A 12,824-nucleotide genomic window follows, 5' to 3' on the forward strand; every position below is an offset into this window, starting at 1 on the left:
CTGCCGGCAGTGTGTGTGCATTGTCGTGCGCGCCCACCTTTTTCGCTCCTGAAAGCGGTTGGGCCCCCAAAGGGTCTCCGAAGGGCCACCGAGGAACCCTTTCTACCGCGGACCCACGACCTTGCGCCCCTCGTCACTCGCGATTATGTCCGTTTAAGTTTCGACACGGTCTCCGCTCGATAGAAAGTTTTTTTCCTCTTCTTCTTTTCTTTTCTTTTCTTTTCTCCCATCTTTTTGTTTACTTTACGATCTTACGCTTTTATTGCTTCTGCTTCCTTCGAACGTAGAATACAGTCGTAATTACTCGATCTCGATAGCTAGCGAGAAGACGTAATAATGTTATGACGGGGAACGATATCGGATATAAAGTAAGCGTTATTCGTTCGAGCGAAGGTAACATTTAAGAAGAAAGATAAATACGCAACGTCTATCGGAGAGAGAGAGAGAGAGAGAGAGAGAGAGAGAAAAGACGTCGATAAGCTCGACAGATACTCTTCATGGTACGACTGTCTCGAGGAGCCGTCTCTCTCTCTCTCTCTCCGCTCCTGCTCGCTCGCTCGTTCGGTTAACCGTCGAACGTATTAATTCCGGGTGATCTGGCGGAACAACTAAATCGAAGACAGCGTGTCCGATAGGCCGTGCCGCTCTCCTAGGTACCCGCTATCAAGATCGGTGCCTTTTTGGTAGCCTGACAGATTGACACTGTCCGTCGGATATTAGTGGCAATATGTTCCCTTAATTAAAGGCCCTGACTGCCAACGACGATCGAGAAGGCCGCCGTTCGTTGTGCACCGTTCGCCGTTCGCCGTTCGCCGTTCGCCGTTCGAGTCGAGATCCCCCTCTCCTTCTCTCTTCGCTTCACCGGACAGCGGTCGCGTCCCGACTTATAGATCGAGCCTCGACGATCTCTATCGATCTCTATCGATATATCTTGAATTCGAGAGACTCGAGAGTATAGAGAAACGAGAGGAGAGCTTCTCTACCCGTTATCATCATTATTATTTAGGACGCGCCTCCCGTTCTATCGGTATTGGTGCGGCCATGTGCGAGCGCGTGGAATTCACGTTGCCGGACGATCGATGATCGAATTAAGAGCGACTATCCCCGGCCCGTGGATCGGCATTCGAGCGACGATGACGAGGGGTCCCGATTGAGATGTATCCGGACAAGTACATACCCCTCCTTCCCCACGACGATCTTACGTTTTCATATTTATTATTTTTATTTATTTCATCTCCCCTACGCGCGCACGTGTATGTGTGTGTGTGTGTTTATATATATATATTTGTATACATACGCGTGTGCGTGGTTTAGGTTTCTATATACGTATATATCTCCGAATAAGGATCAGAGCAAAGATCTTCTCCTAGGTTCTAAACCTGTTCGCGCATTATTATGCGAGCCGTGTACGTAGGTAATATGGAACGATTCGAATTAATTTAGCCTCGCTTAAGCCTCGATCGCGCGTGGAAATTTCTAGTTGTCGGCTTCGAGTTAAACGTAATTTAAATTATACAAGTAACGATCTGCCGAGCAAGCGGTTACGAGGCGAGCCACGTTAATTGGATAATAGGAGGATGGGAAGTAAGATCGTGACTCGATGTTATTATTGTTGTTCTACTAAAGTCGATGTTAGAAAAGTGTGTAAGCTTTGCTAAATCGAAAAAGAGGAATAAACGATATTATTAATCGAACAGGCGCGAGTAAGCGAGCAGATTCACCGCCACCGCCGCGATCGCCGGCTTCGATCGTTGGCTTCGGATCGCCGCCGTATCGGATTATCGTCCATTGCGCATAAGGATCTCGATATAAGGCAAATTTTAATTCGAATCGAAGGAACGAACTCGAAGCACCGACCGACGAGACGACCGGAGAAGCTAATTTGCGTTTTACCCTTCGCTTACGACCTTGCCTCACCCCATAAAGACGCACGCCACGCCGTAAAGACGACAAAGTCCGATTATATGCTTCATTGGAAAATCGTAAAGTTCTTCGTGACGGGTCTCGGCTCCTCCGGCGAACCTATATCGTGCTCTCGAAATAATTTGCAACTTTCCCTCTAATGTGTATATTAGCCTTCCATTTACGAGCGCTTAAACCTAAAGCCGCATAAATTATTTTAGTTTCGAATCTTTTTATACCACACGCGTGCTATCTCTCAAGCGTCGCTCTCGTCGTAAAAGTTTGGACTTGAAAGAAAGAGCGGCGACGGTACGTGACTAAAAGTCTGCTACGTATAGGGTACGTATGAGTACGAATTTTCGACTTTACGAAAATCGTTCGAAGCGTTAACGCTTGTCGCGTCGGACCGATGATCGTCTACCAGTCCATAGTAGCGGATATAGAAACCACAAAAAGGAGACAAGGCGAGGACAGCTCACCGTAGGAATCTCGAGACGAAAAAAGAAATATATATATATATATATACGTATATCTATGTAGGTCCCTTTCGAGTCGTCCGGTGGTAGGTAGTCTCTCTCGAACGCTATTCACGGAACAAATGGTGTCTCGCCACTGGAGCTAACCGTTAGTCCGCTCGAGACACGTCGGAAAAGAGACATAAACGTTTATCCTTTTCTCCATCCGCTCCTCTCTCGAACGGCCCTTAAAAGCACATAAATTTTATCCTCGCACTCTTTTCGACCTTCGTACCTAACCTTTCTCATTACGACGAATACCTACTCGATAACGTACGTCGTACGTAGCTACTTATTTAGGATACCTGTGTTATACAAACGTATCTATAGTCTCTGGATCGATACAAGCGCGCGATATCTTTCAAATATTTGACTATCAGAATCCAAAGGATAGCCATCCAACGTATCTTCGATCTTAAATTGGTGCTTTAAGCTTCGAGCCGAAAGGCTTGAGACGATTAAGCGTATCGACGAATTAATTACTCGCGTTGGCAGGTAGAAGAAGGAGCTGCGTCGAAGGAGAAAGATATCCGGACGGAGGGTGTCCTTTTCCCATAGCCCAAAATTCGGGCTATATATTAAAGCTCGATGTCGCGTTATCTATCCGTTTGGAGAGAGAGAGCATTCCTAACGGGTGGATCGTAGAAAAAGCAGCGAAGGAGAAGCACCCGCTAGCGGCGGCGCCTATCTTAATTCCCGATTGACGTTTATTTATCTGGCGACGTTTAATTTTTATGGGCGCGATCTGGCCCGATAGGTCAGAGTCTCTCAGGTAGCTCCTGCTGTGTGGTCCGGACGAAGACGGTACTGGAAACTGGTATAACATTCGTGGACGAGCAGCACCTCTTAATTGAGGGGTGCCGCGTGTCGCGATAAGACGAACACGGGCGTCAAAAACTCGGTGGAAAGGACTACCAAGAGAAAGAAAAGGAGGAAGGAATTTATCGTTGCTGTCGTCACGCTCTCCGTCTCTCTCTCTCTCTCTCTCTCTCTCTCTCTCATGCTCTTTGTCTCTTCGTATTTCAATGGAACGGACCGATACCGAGTACCTTTCAAAAATTCTCTCACCCTCTACTAAAACTTAAAGTTTTGTTGGGCTCGTAAAATCCAGCGCGTATCGACGATTTCCTGGTCGAAGACGATAATCGAGATCTCAGTTTTATAAAAGAGAAGAAAAAGAGAATCGAGAGATGAAAGTTCAACGATAATTAGCCTCTCTTCTTCCGTTTACGTAGATAACCGAATGAGGATTCGCTCGAGCCAGGAATCTTCCATCTTTTTTCTTAAAAGTTTCTCAACTCTAACGAGGATGCTCACCTTGGCGCATCGATATAATCGAGCTCTGCTCCTTCCGACCGTTCACTTTCGAAAGATACATACCTACGTGCGACTTCTCTCGAGAGAAGAATCTCCGCGCGCAAAATTGCGACGCGATGCGCTTTAATCGAGTAGGTTACGATGAAATAATACGAGGAAAATCGCCAAACTAAAAGTATTAAAAAACGAGAGACCGTAGGGGAATATTTCGCTCGCGGGAATAAAGAGAACGGTTTAGAGGTCGGTTCGTTTCGATGGCGGTGGTCCGGTCGGCGATATACGCCCGCACCTAACCGTCGAGGAGGACGATCGCCCAGAAGAAGCGTGTTTATCGGTAATAGGACCGGTAAGCGGGAGCGCTGAACTAAATGGAATCGCCATTAAATCGAGGCTAATTATTTGGCAGTAGGCTCGCCGGCACGGGTGGTTCGTAAACACGTAGCTCCGAATATCTCACGGGTTCCCCCTGCCCCCCCAGTATCGTCGCTAAAAATCTTCCAGTAAATTCGATAACGTACGATACACGACCACTCCTTTCTTCTCTTCTTTCTTCTCTTCGTTCTCGCCGAAAAATTTTCGTTCCCGGAGGAATTTGCTTCGGAAGGACGATATAACGTATCGAGCGAGACGGCTCGTCGATTTCCACGTTTTGCTCTTCCATCCGGTAGAGAATGCGGAGGACGATAATGAAAGGCTAAGGCGGATTTAGCGCCACGGCGCTAACCGTTTTGTCGCCTTAGCGATACTCGGTGCTAACTAATACGCTACGTACGCGTACACTTCCTTTCCTTTCTCTTTTCTTCTCTCTCTCTCTCTCTCTCTGTCCTTCTTTCTTTCTTTCTTTCTTTCTCTGCATCTTTGGAGAACACTCTTTTTTACGGCTCGGATTCAAGAGTAGAAAAACTAACGGTACGCTACGAGAGAATCGAAAGACCATGCATCATTTTCTTACAAGCAATTTTGTACGGTACTGATTTTATGACCGAACGGGAAACGAAAAGGAAACTCAACGATACTCATCGGTTCATCATCGTCGTTCATGGTCCTTCTTTTGTCACGTCCAACTAAGGTAGCCAATGGTATTCCCACAAATGAGTCACGAGTTTGGGATATTTCTGTTTTTCGAAAGAGCTTAGTTCCGTTCAAACTCGCTCGGTCAAGGTACCAGCTGTTGATAATATTTTGCTCAAACTCTTGGTCATATTGGCCAACAATGGAGGTCCCGTGGCTACTCGAGCTATCTCACAAGTAGCACGTTTCGAGCTAGAGATACCCGTTATATTTTCCTTTCTCTTTTCGTTCCTTCGTAAATATAAATCTAATTCGAACTATTTCGAATATAACTCGCGAAATTCTGTAAAACGAGAGGGCGGCCGAGGAACGAGGAGACTTTGGTGTACTTTTAAGAAGGACTGTAGACAAAACGAGGAGTTGACGGTGGCTCGCACAAAGAATTGACAGCGGCAAACAGTTTAGTGTCCCGTACGTTTATTGTATCTCGACTACCGTGCGTTTAACTGGCATGGCTAGGTGGGCGCGCGAGGGAGAAGAAGGGAAAGGAGGAGGCACGAAAGACGAAAGACCGGGACAGATCTGTTAGCCCGTTAGACTCGGAGGACTCTTCGCCGTTGACGTTTGAATGCTCTTTCTTCGAGGAGGAAAGGAGAGCGAAGGAGAGGGAACGAAATTCCCTCCGTTCTTTCTTTGGTCCACCAGCACGGTCCTCGAATATCTTCCTTCGCCTCCGTCTTTTAATATTTATCGGATTTAACGTAGAACGGAAGCAAATCGTGGATTCTAAGAGAGATTGGGATTTTCTAGAGCAAACTCGCCTATTAGGATTTTATAGAACAAAGTAGAAGATCAGACCGAGTTTGTTCGCATTGAGAAGCGTCCATTGAAAGCGGAGAGTTCCATTGAAATCGACGGACGTCTCGGTGACGCCGAGGAGGATCTATTACGCAGGAATCGGCGCATCGCGCGCGATAAATCGACGTGCTCGAGCAAACAAATCACCGCGGGAGAGGGATCGATACGATCGCCGAGGGCCGATCGGGCTCCCTCTGCCTCTTCTCTCTCTCTCTCTCTCTCTCTCTCTCTCTCTCTCTCTCTCCTTCCTCGCCTCCGCGAGGTTCTCCGGACGACGCGCGACATAATTCCTAGGCTGGCCGTGCACGAGGATTCCCGATCGCAAATTGCGGCCGCCTTACATAATACGTTCGATCGATTAATCGGCTCGTGATTTACGGGGGATTTCTTCGTGCGCAGGCGCGCCCGCATACGGAGTCGATCGGATTCCATAAATCAGGAGATCCCAATGGACCGAGAAGATATTATCCTCTGACGATCACGACGACGACGACGACGACGACGACGACGACGACGACGATATTTCGAGATAAAACCTTGGATATTTTACATTTCATTTCTTTTTTTTTTCTTCTTTTCTTTTGCCGAAGAGCTCGCGAATTAGCGCTCGGCAAACGGATCGCTTTGTTTCGAGAGCGCGTTCCCTTCTCTCTTTCTCTTGGATGGAACGCGCATTCCTCGTTCCTTCTCCTTTAGCCTCTCGTTCGAAGAGGTAACGCATCGATAAAGGATGCACCGCGGATATTTATGCATATGTCAGCGCGTGCTTATTGCGATACACAGAGCGCCGAGGTAATCGCCGTGGATAACATCCAAGTTAGCGGCGAGTAGTCGCGAGTCGTCGCTATAATTTCTTTTCCGCCATAAATGGCGAGCGCGATCGCCGAGAAGATCGGCCGGCTAGCTACAAGGACGACCAAACCTTCTGACGTCTCTCGCTCGAAAGAACGATCGTAGATTTTCTTAGGGAACCTCGATAAAATGTTTCCTTCTCTCTCTGTCCCTCTCTCTGTCCCTCTCTTTGCTTCTCCGCCTTCTGTTTCTACCACTTTTTTCTTCTTCTTCTTCTGCTTCTTCTTCTCCTCCTTCTTTCCCTTCTTTTTGTCCGAGGCAAAAACGACAAACACAGAATACGGTATTGCAAAGGATTTAGAAATACGTGTCTATTCCTACGTTCGCTCAGCCTTTGTATATACGTACCTGATATATTTTAACGGTATCGAACTGGGTTTGTTTTTCGAGTTCGATCTATCGCTCGGGGTTCACGAGGTTATTCTTTCGCGTTTAGCGACGTAGAATGCTTGATTTTATAAAAAAAAAAAAAAGAGAGAAGGAAAGGAGATGAGAAGACTCGCAATTAAACACGGCGTAACTCTCGCTCGGAGGATAATGCCCCGGAATGTTGATAATTGGCCGAGCCGTCGGAACGAGTCGGGGGAAGGAGGAAGAAGAAGGGGCCGAAGATAGGGATGCAGGAGGAACAGAGAGAATCCGCACCTGGCAGAGAGAAAGAGAGAGAAAGGCAATGCAAGATCATCGGCTCGCGATCCCTAGTGTCTAATTGATTCGAAGTGATTTATATTACCCGCTGCTCCTCTACACCTCGAGCATTCTCCGGGCTGGCTCTTTCCTTCTTCTTTTCTGCTCGAACCGTTCGCGAAGCGCAAGGAAGAGTAGGATCCAGAGGAACAACGAAAGGAACGAGACGGACGTGCGTGTCGTGCGATCGACCGGACGGAAAAATCTCGATGGAACGAAACGACTTTCTTACGTCCTCGTGTATGGAACTCGCGCTCTTCCTTCGAGATGTTATGATAATTCAGGCATGTTCCTCCGGAATGGATGCTTCCTCTCTGATCATCGGCTTTTAGCTTTTCGACGATCGTAGGATAGGCCGAAAGGTGCACGAAGCGTTAATTCTTGTAAATTCCACCATCGAACTTTTTCTTTTCGTTGATTCGTCGACTTGCGAGTTTGTCGGGATGGGGAGAAGAGAGAGAGGGAGATAGATAGATAGATAGAGAGAGAGAGAGAGAGAGAGAGAGAGAGAGAGAGAGACGAAGGAAAGAAGGGAAAAATCGAGAGAAGAATTTCGTAAACGATCGAGAAATCGTGCAAACGGGAGGTCGCAAGGAGGGAGAACGGTTGCTTCCGTCATGTTAAAAGGCCGACGTGCTCGGGGATCGAGGTAGTCGAAGGAGTCGAGAGTGGAAGGCGGAGGAGGAGGAGGAGGAGGAGAAAGAGAAAGAGAAAGAGGAGGAAGGAGCGAGCGGGCCTTTCGCTCTCGAACCTCGATATCAGATCGCTCGTATAAAACTATCGTATCGTTTAAATACGCACTGAAAGGTGAGGCGATGCATCAGAAGATACGCGGGCGGTGGCAGCTTCCTTCGGCCTACGTCTTCGCTCCGTTCGTCCGTCGGTCCGTCCACCCGTCCATCCGTCCGTCCGTCCGCCCGTCCGTCCGTCCGTCCGCTCGTCCGTCGATCCGCGCCGAAGATACCCGCCTGGAATCCATGGGAACCACGGAGAATCAGGCTTAACGCGTACGACTCTCCTTCTCGTCCCCTCTCTCTCTCTTTTCGTTCCCTCTGTTGGTCCGTTTCTCTCTCTCTCTCTCTCTCTCTCTCTCTCTCTCGCACGAGGACGGACACACACACGATCGAGATAGAGCTCGCGCGCGCGTACGCCAGCGCGATATCTCTTCGGAGTCGAGCTTGCGGCCGATCATCCGCTCGTCACTCGGACCGAGCTTCTGGACACACCTACGCGCGGAGCAATCCCCGTCGAGATCGTTATCGACGTTCCCTCGATCCACGCCGCGAGATTTTGCTCCTCGCTCTTGCGTGAGAATCCTCGAGTAATGGCCGTGCGAGACGAGATCGATGAAAAGGGCAAGGGTATAGAGTTCTTTGCTGCGTGCCTTTTTACCACCGAGCGAGTCGGGAAAGAAAGAAGTGAGATAGAAAAGGGATCGACGCGGATCCGTAAAAAGGTTGAAAAAAGGAGTGGGCGTCGCGGAGATTCGCAAAAGCCCGGATGCTTATTGCTGTTATTCCTATAGAGAGAGAGAGAGAGAGAGAGAGAGAGAGACAATGGGCAAGAAAAGGTCGGGAAGAGGACGCGTTCCAACGAACGCCCACCGGTGGAGGCAAATGCGATCTGGCCCATTTAAAAAGGGGTGCAACTACTAGGAGCGCTCGCATTGTTCGCTTAATGATGGAGTGGAGACGTGACAGGTGAAACGGAATAGGATATTTCGTTAGCGGAGGACGCTCGCTCGCTCGCTCGCTCGCTCGTTCGTTCGTTCGTTCGTTCGTTCGCGTGGGAGCCGAGCGACTATCGCTCCCGAGACCTTCTTCGACATTGAACCTACCTCCGGCGAGCCGTCTGCCACCCGCGTCACGGAACCATCTGAGAAATCGGCAACTCGATATCCGAATTCCCTGCGCACTCTGCCGGAAAGCTTCGAGGACGAAGCGCCTCCGATTCGGGCACCCTTTACCGATTTACCGCCGTAATTAGTCCTATCGCGCGCGCGCGGAGGAACCGTCCTCGGATACTTCGGGAGAGTATCCAGACATTCCGAGAATCGTTGCCGATTCGCCCGTTTCCTTCTTCCCATTCGTTTCGTCCCTTCTCCTTCCAAGGAAATCCTAATTGGCCGAATATTCGTTAAAGGATTAGAAAATTCGCCCTGACGAGTAGCGTCGAGAGATACGTACGCGTACCTACGCACGTAGCTATCCACGTAGAAGGAAGAATTATCGTTCCTCTCGATCTACGACTTCGTTCGTCCGGCATATTTCAAAGTTGGAAAGCGAGCTAATTAATCGATTCACCCCGCGAGACCGAGCGAGGGAGCAAACGCGAGCGGGGTAGCGATCTTTTCGTATGTGCTTCTCGAAGAACGACGCGTAATCCGATTTGTTTCTTGGCCGATCCGAGATTCCGCGACCTTTTCTTCCTTCAACCTGTTTCTTCCGCTTGCAAGGAGCTCTCTTCTTGCTTCTCGAGCCCCCGTCCTCTTTTACTTTTATCTCACGGCATTCTCTTCGATCCCTCCTTGAGTATTCGCGCAGCCTTCTGACCGTTTTTTAAAGCTTCTTCGTCGCACGCACGCACGCACGCACGCACGCATGCACGCACGCACGCACGCACGCAGGGACGCGCACGCAGAGACACGCACGCATGCAGGGACACGCGTCTCTTCTTTCCGCTTCGATCAGTGATTTACGTCGAGGATTTCGCTCCCTTAACAAGAGTCCATTAATTGATTCTGGATTCCCCCCTCGATGCTTTCAGATACCAGGGAGACTGGCTTCGTGAACGCCATCACCGCCGCTGGAGTTACTTATGCGGTTACCAGGGCCTGTACCATGGGTGACCTTGTGGAATGTTCATGCGATAAGATGACGACGAAGGGTAAAAGCTTGTCCCACAGATAAAATTCCCTCCTCCTCTCCCTATACCCCGGTAAGGCGATTTATATTTCCTCGCGGGCTAGCGCGCCCTCGCCGATTCGATGCTTGCGCCTTCCCTCATTAGAGTTCTCTTCTGGGCTCGATCGAAACGTATCTTTCCTCGATTATCTCTCCTCGAATTTGTAGGTACGGCTAGTTTATCGAGATCGCAGCTCGAGCTCTAACTCGTTTCAGGCAATCGGCTGGGCAAACTCGCGCTGACGGCGGACGTAAAGAAGAATCTTCTTACCGAGGGCGAGTGGGAATGGGGCGGATGCGGCGACAACGTCAATTTTGGTTTTCGAAAGTCGAAGGATTTCATGGACGCGCCGTATAGGAAACGTAGCGACATCAAGACGCTGGTGAAGCTTCACAACAATGCCGCGGGACGTTTGGTAAGTGGACGGGGATGGGGTCGGGGGACGAACGTTGGACGTGGGACGTTGGACGATGGACGGTGGACGATGGACGGTGGACGATGGACGGTGGACGATGGACGGTGGACGGGACGCTGGGGACCGGACGTTGGGACCGGACGTTCGACGGGACGTTCGACGGCACGTTCGACGGCACGTTTGACGGCACGTTTGACGAGGCGTTTGACGGCGCAGGCGGTGAGGAATTTCATGACGATCGAGTGCAAGTGCCACGGGCTGTCGGGCTCGTGCAGCGTGCGCACCTGCTGGCGAAAGATGCCGTCCTTTCGCGAGGTCGGCGATCGTCTGAAGGAGTCGTTCGACGGGGCGGCGAAGGTGATACCGAGCAACGACGGGCACAGCTTCATCACCGAGGGTCCGACCATCAAGCCACCCGGTAGATTCGATCTGATTTATAGCGAGGACTCGCCGGATTTCTGCAAGCCGAATCGGAAGACGGGATCTCTCGGTACTGTCGGCCGGCGATGCAACTCCTCCAGTCCCGGCGTCGAAGGTTGCGAGCTCCTCTGTTGCGGCAGGGGCTACGACACGAGGATAGTCAAGGAGAAGGTCAATTGTCAGTGCAGGTTCAGATATTGCTGCGAGGTCACTTGCGAGACCTGTCTCGTAAAGACCACCGTCAACACCTGCCGTTGACCCGTCTCGTAACGTTTACTCTCTTATTTTGCAAACCCGAGAACGTGCGCACCCCTATATTTATACGCTCGATATTAATGTAAATGATATTAAAACAAGCGCGTTGCGAGCGACGCGTTGACTCGCGCTTCGCCTCGCGTACCGATCGATTAACGTCCCGTTTATATCCAAGCGTCTTGTGATTTATACCTTATCTTAGTACATACCATTTAAGTATAGAAAAGTATTCAAGTACCGATGCCTATTCGATAAAACGTTAACGAGATGTAAATAGTAGCAAGGTTCTCACGGTCTCCTTAAGGATTAATTCTAAGTATAATCGACGTTTCCCCTTGGTACCGTTGCGATTATTTTTAACAACGACGTCTTGCGATTAGTTTTATTATCGACGTAGACGGGAAGGTAACGTTTATTCTTCTTAGCTTACCATTAGCGTTAATGAAAGAGGTCGTTAATTTTTTCACTTAAAGCTTTCCGCGTATCTCCAGCGTTTCTTTTCCATAGGTATGCTTACTTACTCGACGTACGCGCGTACGAGTTGCCACGTAGGATATACCTATATATTGTTTTTTTTTTTCCTTTTTCTTTCTTTCTTTCTTCTTTTTCTCCTTTAAGTATATTATCACCTTGAGTTTAATATCTTGCTGAAATAATATAAGGACACTTACCCGTTTCAACCTTAATCAGTCGATTTACCTTTCTCCTTCTCGATCGGCGAGCGAAATAGATGGAGTCAATTTCTTTATCGCTCTTATCTCTTTTACTCTTGTACATAAGACTGATACAGTTCATGCATAACAGATTACGTTCACGCGCTTACGTAGTCGCAAATGTGACTCGTCGGCTATCGGCCATTACATGCGATACAAGCGATAGCTAACTCTTTTTCTTTCTTTCTCTTTCTTTTTTATTCTTTTTTTTTTTCTTGTCTTTTTTCCCGTTTTCTTTCAACCGGTGTACCGCGTTTCAACGCGATTGGACGAAGCGTGGATTAAATATATACGGACGTATGGTTCGACTTTGATTTCGAATTTTAGACTTTATCCCGTTACCAACGACACGATTCATTCCATTATCCATTCTCGAAAGTAAAGGTAAGTAAAATATTCAATTTCTAACGACGACTGAGATACCTAATTAAATAACAATTTGCCTCTCGGATTTATTTTCCAGAAAAAAAAAAAACAGTGCTAATAGATTCGAAGAATAAATTAATAAAACCGCACCGAATCGGAACGTAACAGAGCCCGTACGTTTTCCGTCGACGTGTAGAACACGGGCTTTTAGGTGTAATTTAATTTTACGTACGAAGAGGAGTCGCGAAGGGGCAATAAAGAATTTCTGTCTAACATCTCCTATAAAATAGTTTTACTCGGAGCGAAGGAAGAGTCGAGGGGGAGAGCGAGCGCGAGAACGAGAAAGAGAAGCAGGGGGAAGTTGGAATTTGGCGTAGCCATAAAGTCACGAGATATTCGAAACTCTCGTCGTATCGCAGCGTGCGTACTCTTGCAACCTTTCGAAGATAGCGGAAGCTGTAAAATGGCCAAAGGGATGATCTTTACAATCTGTTTACTTTTTCCTCGTCTTCTTTTTGGAACGTTTGGACGATCCGATTAACGGACGTTTATTAGGCGCGAAAATTAGCGAGATTAAAAGCCGAACGCCGCGCCCGCTTTAGAAGCACC

General features: G+C 48.6%; 1 protein-coding gene across 3 annotated transcripts in view; it reads left to right on the forward strand.

The window, feature by feature from the left end:
* Positions 1-12,259, forward strand: part of LOC127064680 (protein Wnt-6-like) — a 30,321-nt gene extending 18,062 nt beyond the window's left edge. For 2 of the 3 annotated variants that reach the window (XM_050996118.1, XM_050996120.1), the window contains exons 3-5: positions 9,909-10,028; positions 10,262-10,461; positions 10,678-12,258. In XM_050996118.1, the coding sequence (XP_050852075.1) occupies positions 9,909-10,028; positions 10,262-10,461; positions 10,678-11,139 (782 nt within the window). In that variant the 3' untranslated portion in view covers positions 11,140-12,258. Of the gene's footprint in view, positions 1-9,908; positions 10,029-10,261; positions 10,462-10,677 lie in introns of all 3 variants that reach the window. The other variant, XM_050996119.1, reaches the window with a different exon arrangement.
* Positions 12,260-12,824: the final 565 nt, after the last annotated feature.

This window comes from Vespula vulgaris, chromosome 6, assembly GCF_905475345.1.
Source record: "Vespula vulgaris chromosome 6, iyVesVulg1.1, whole genome shotgun sequence".
In the NCBI taxonomy this organism is placed as follows: Eukaryota; Metazoa; Arthropoda; class Insecta; order Hymenoptera; family Vespidae; genus Vespula; species Vespula vulgaris.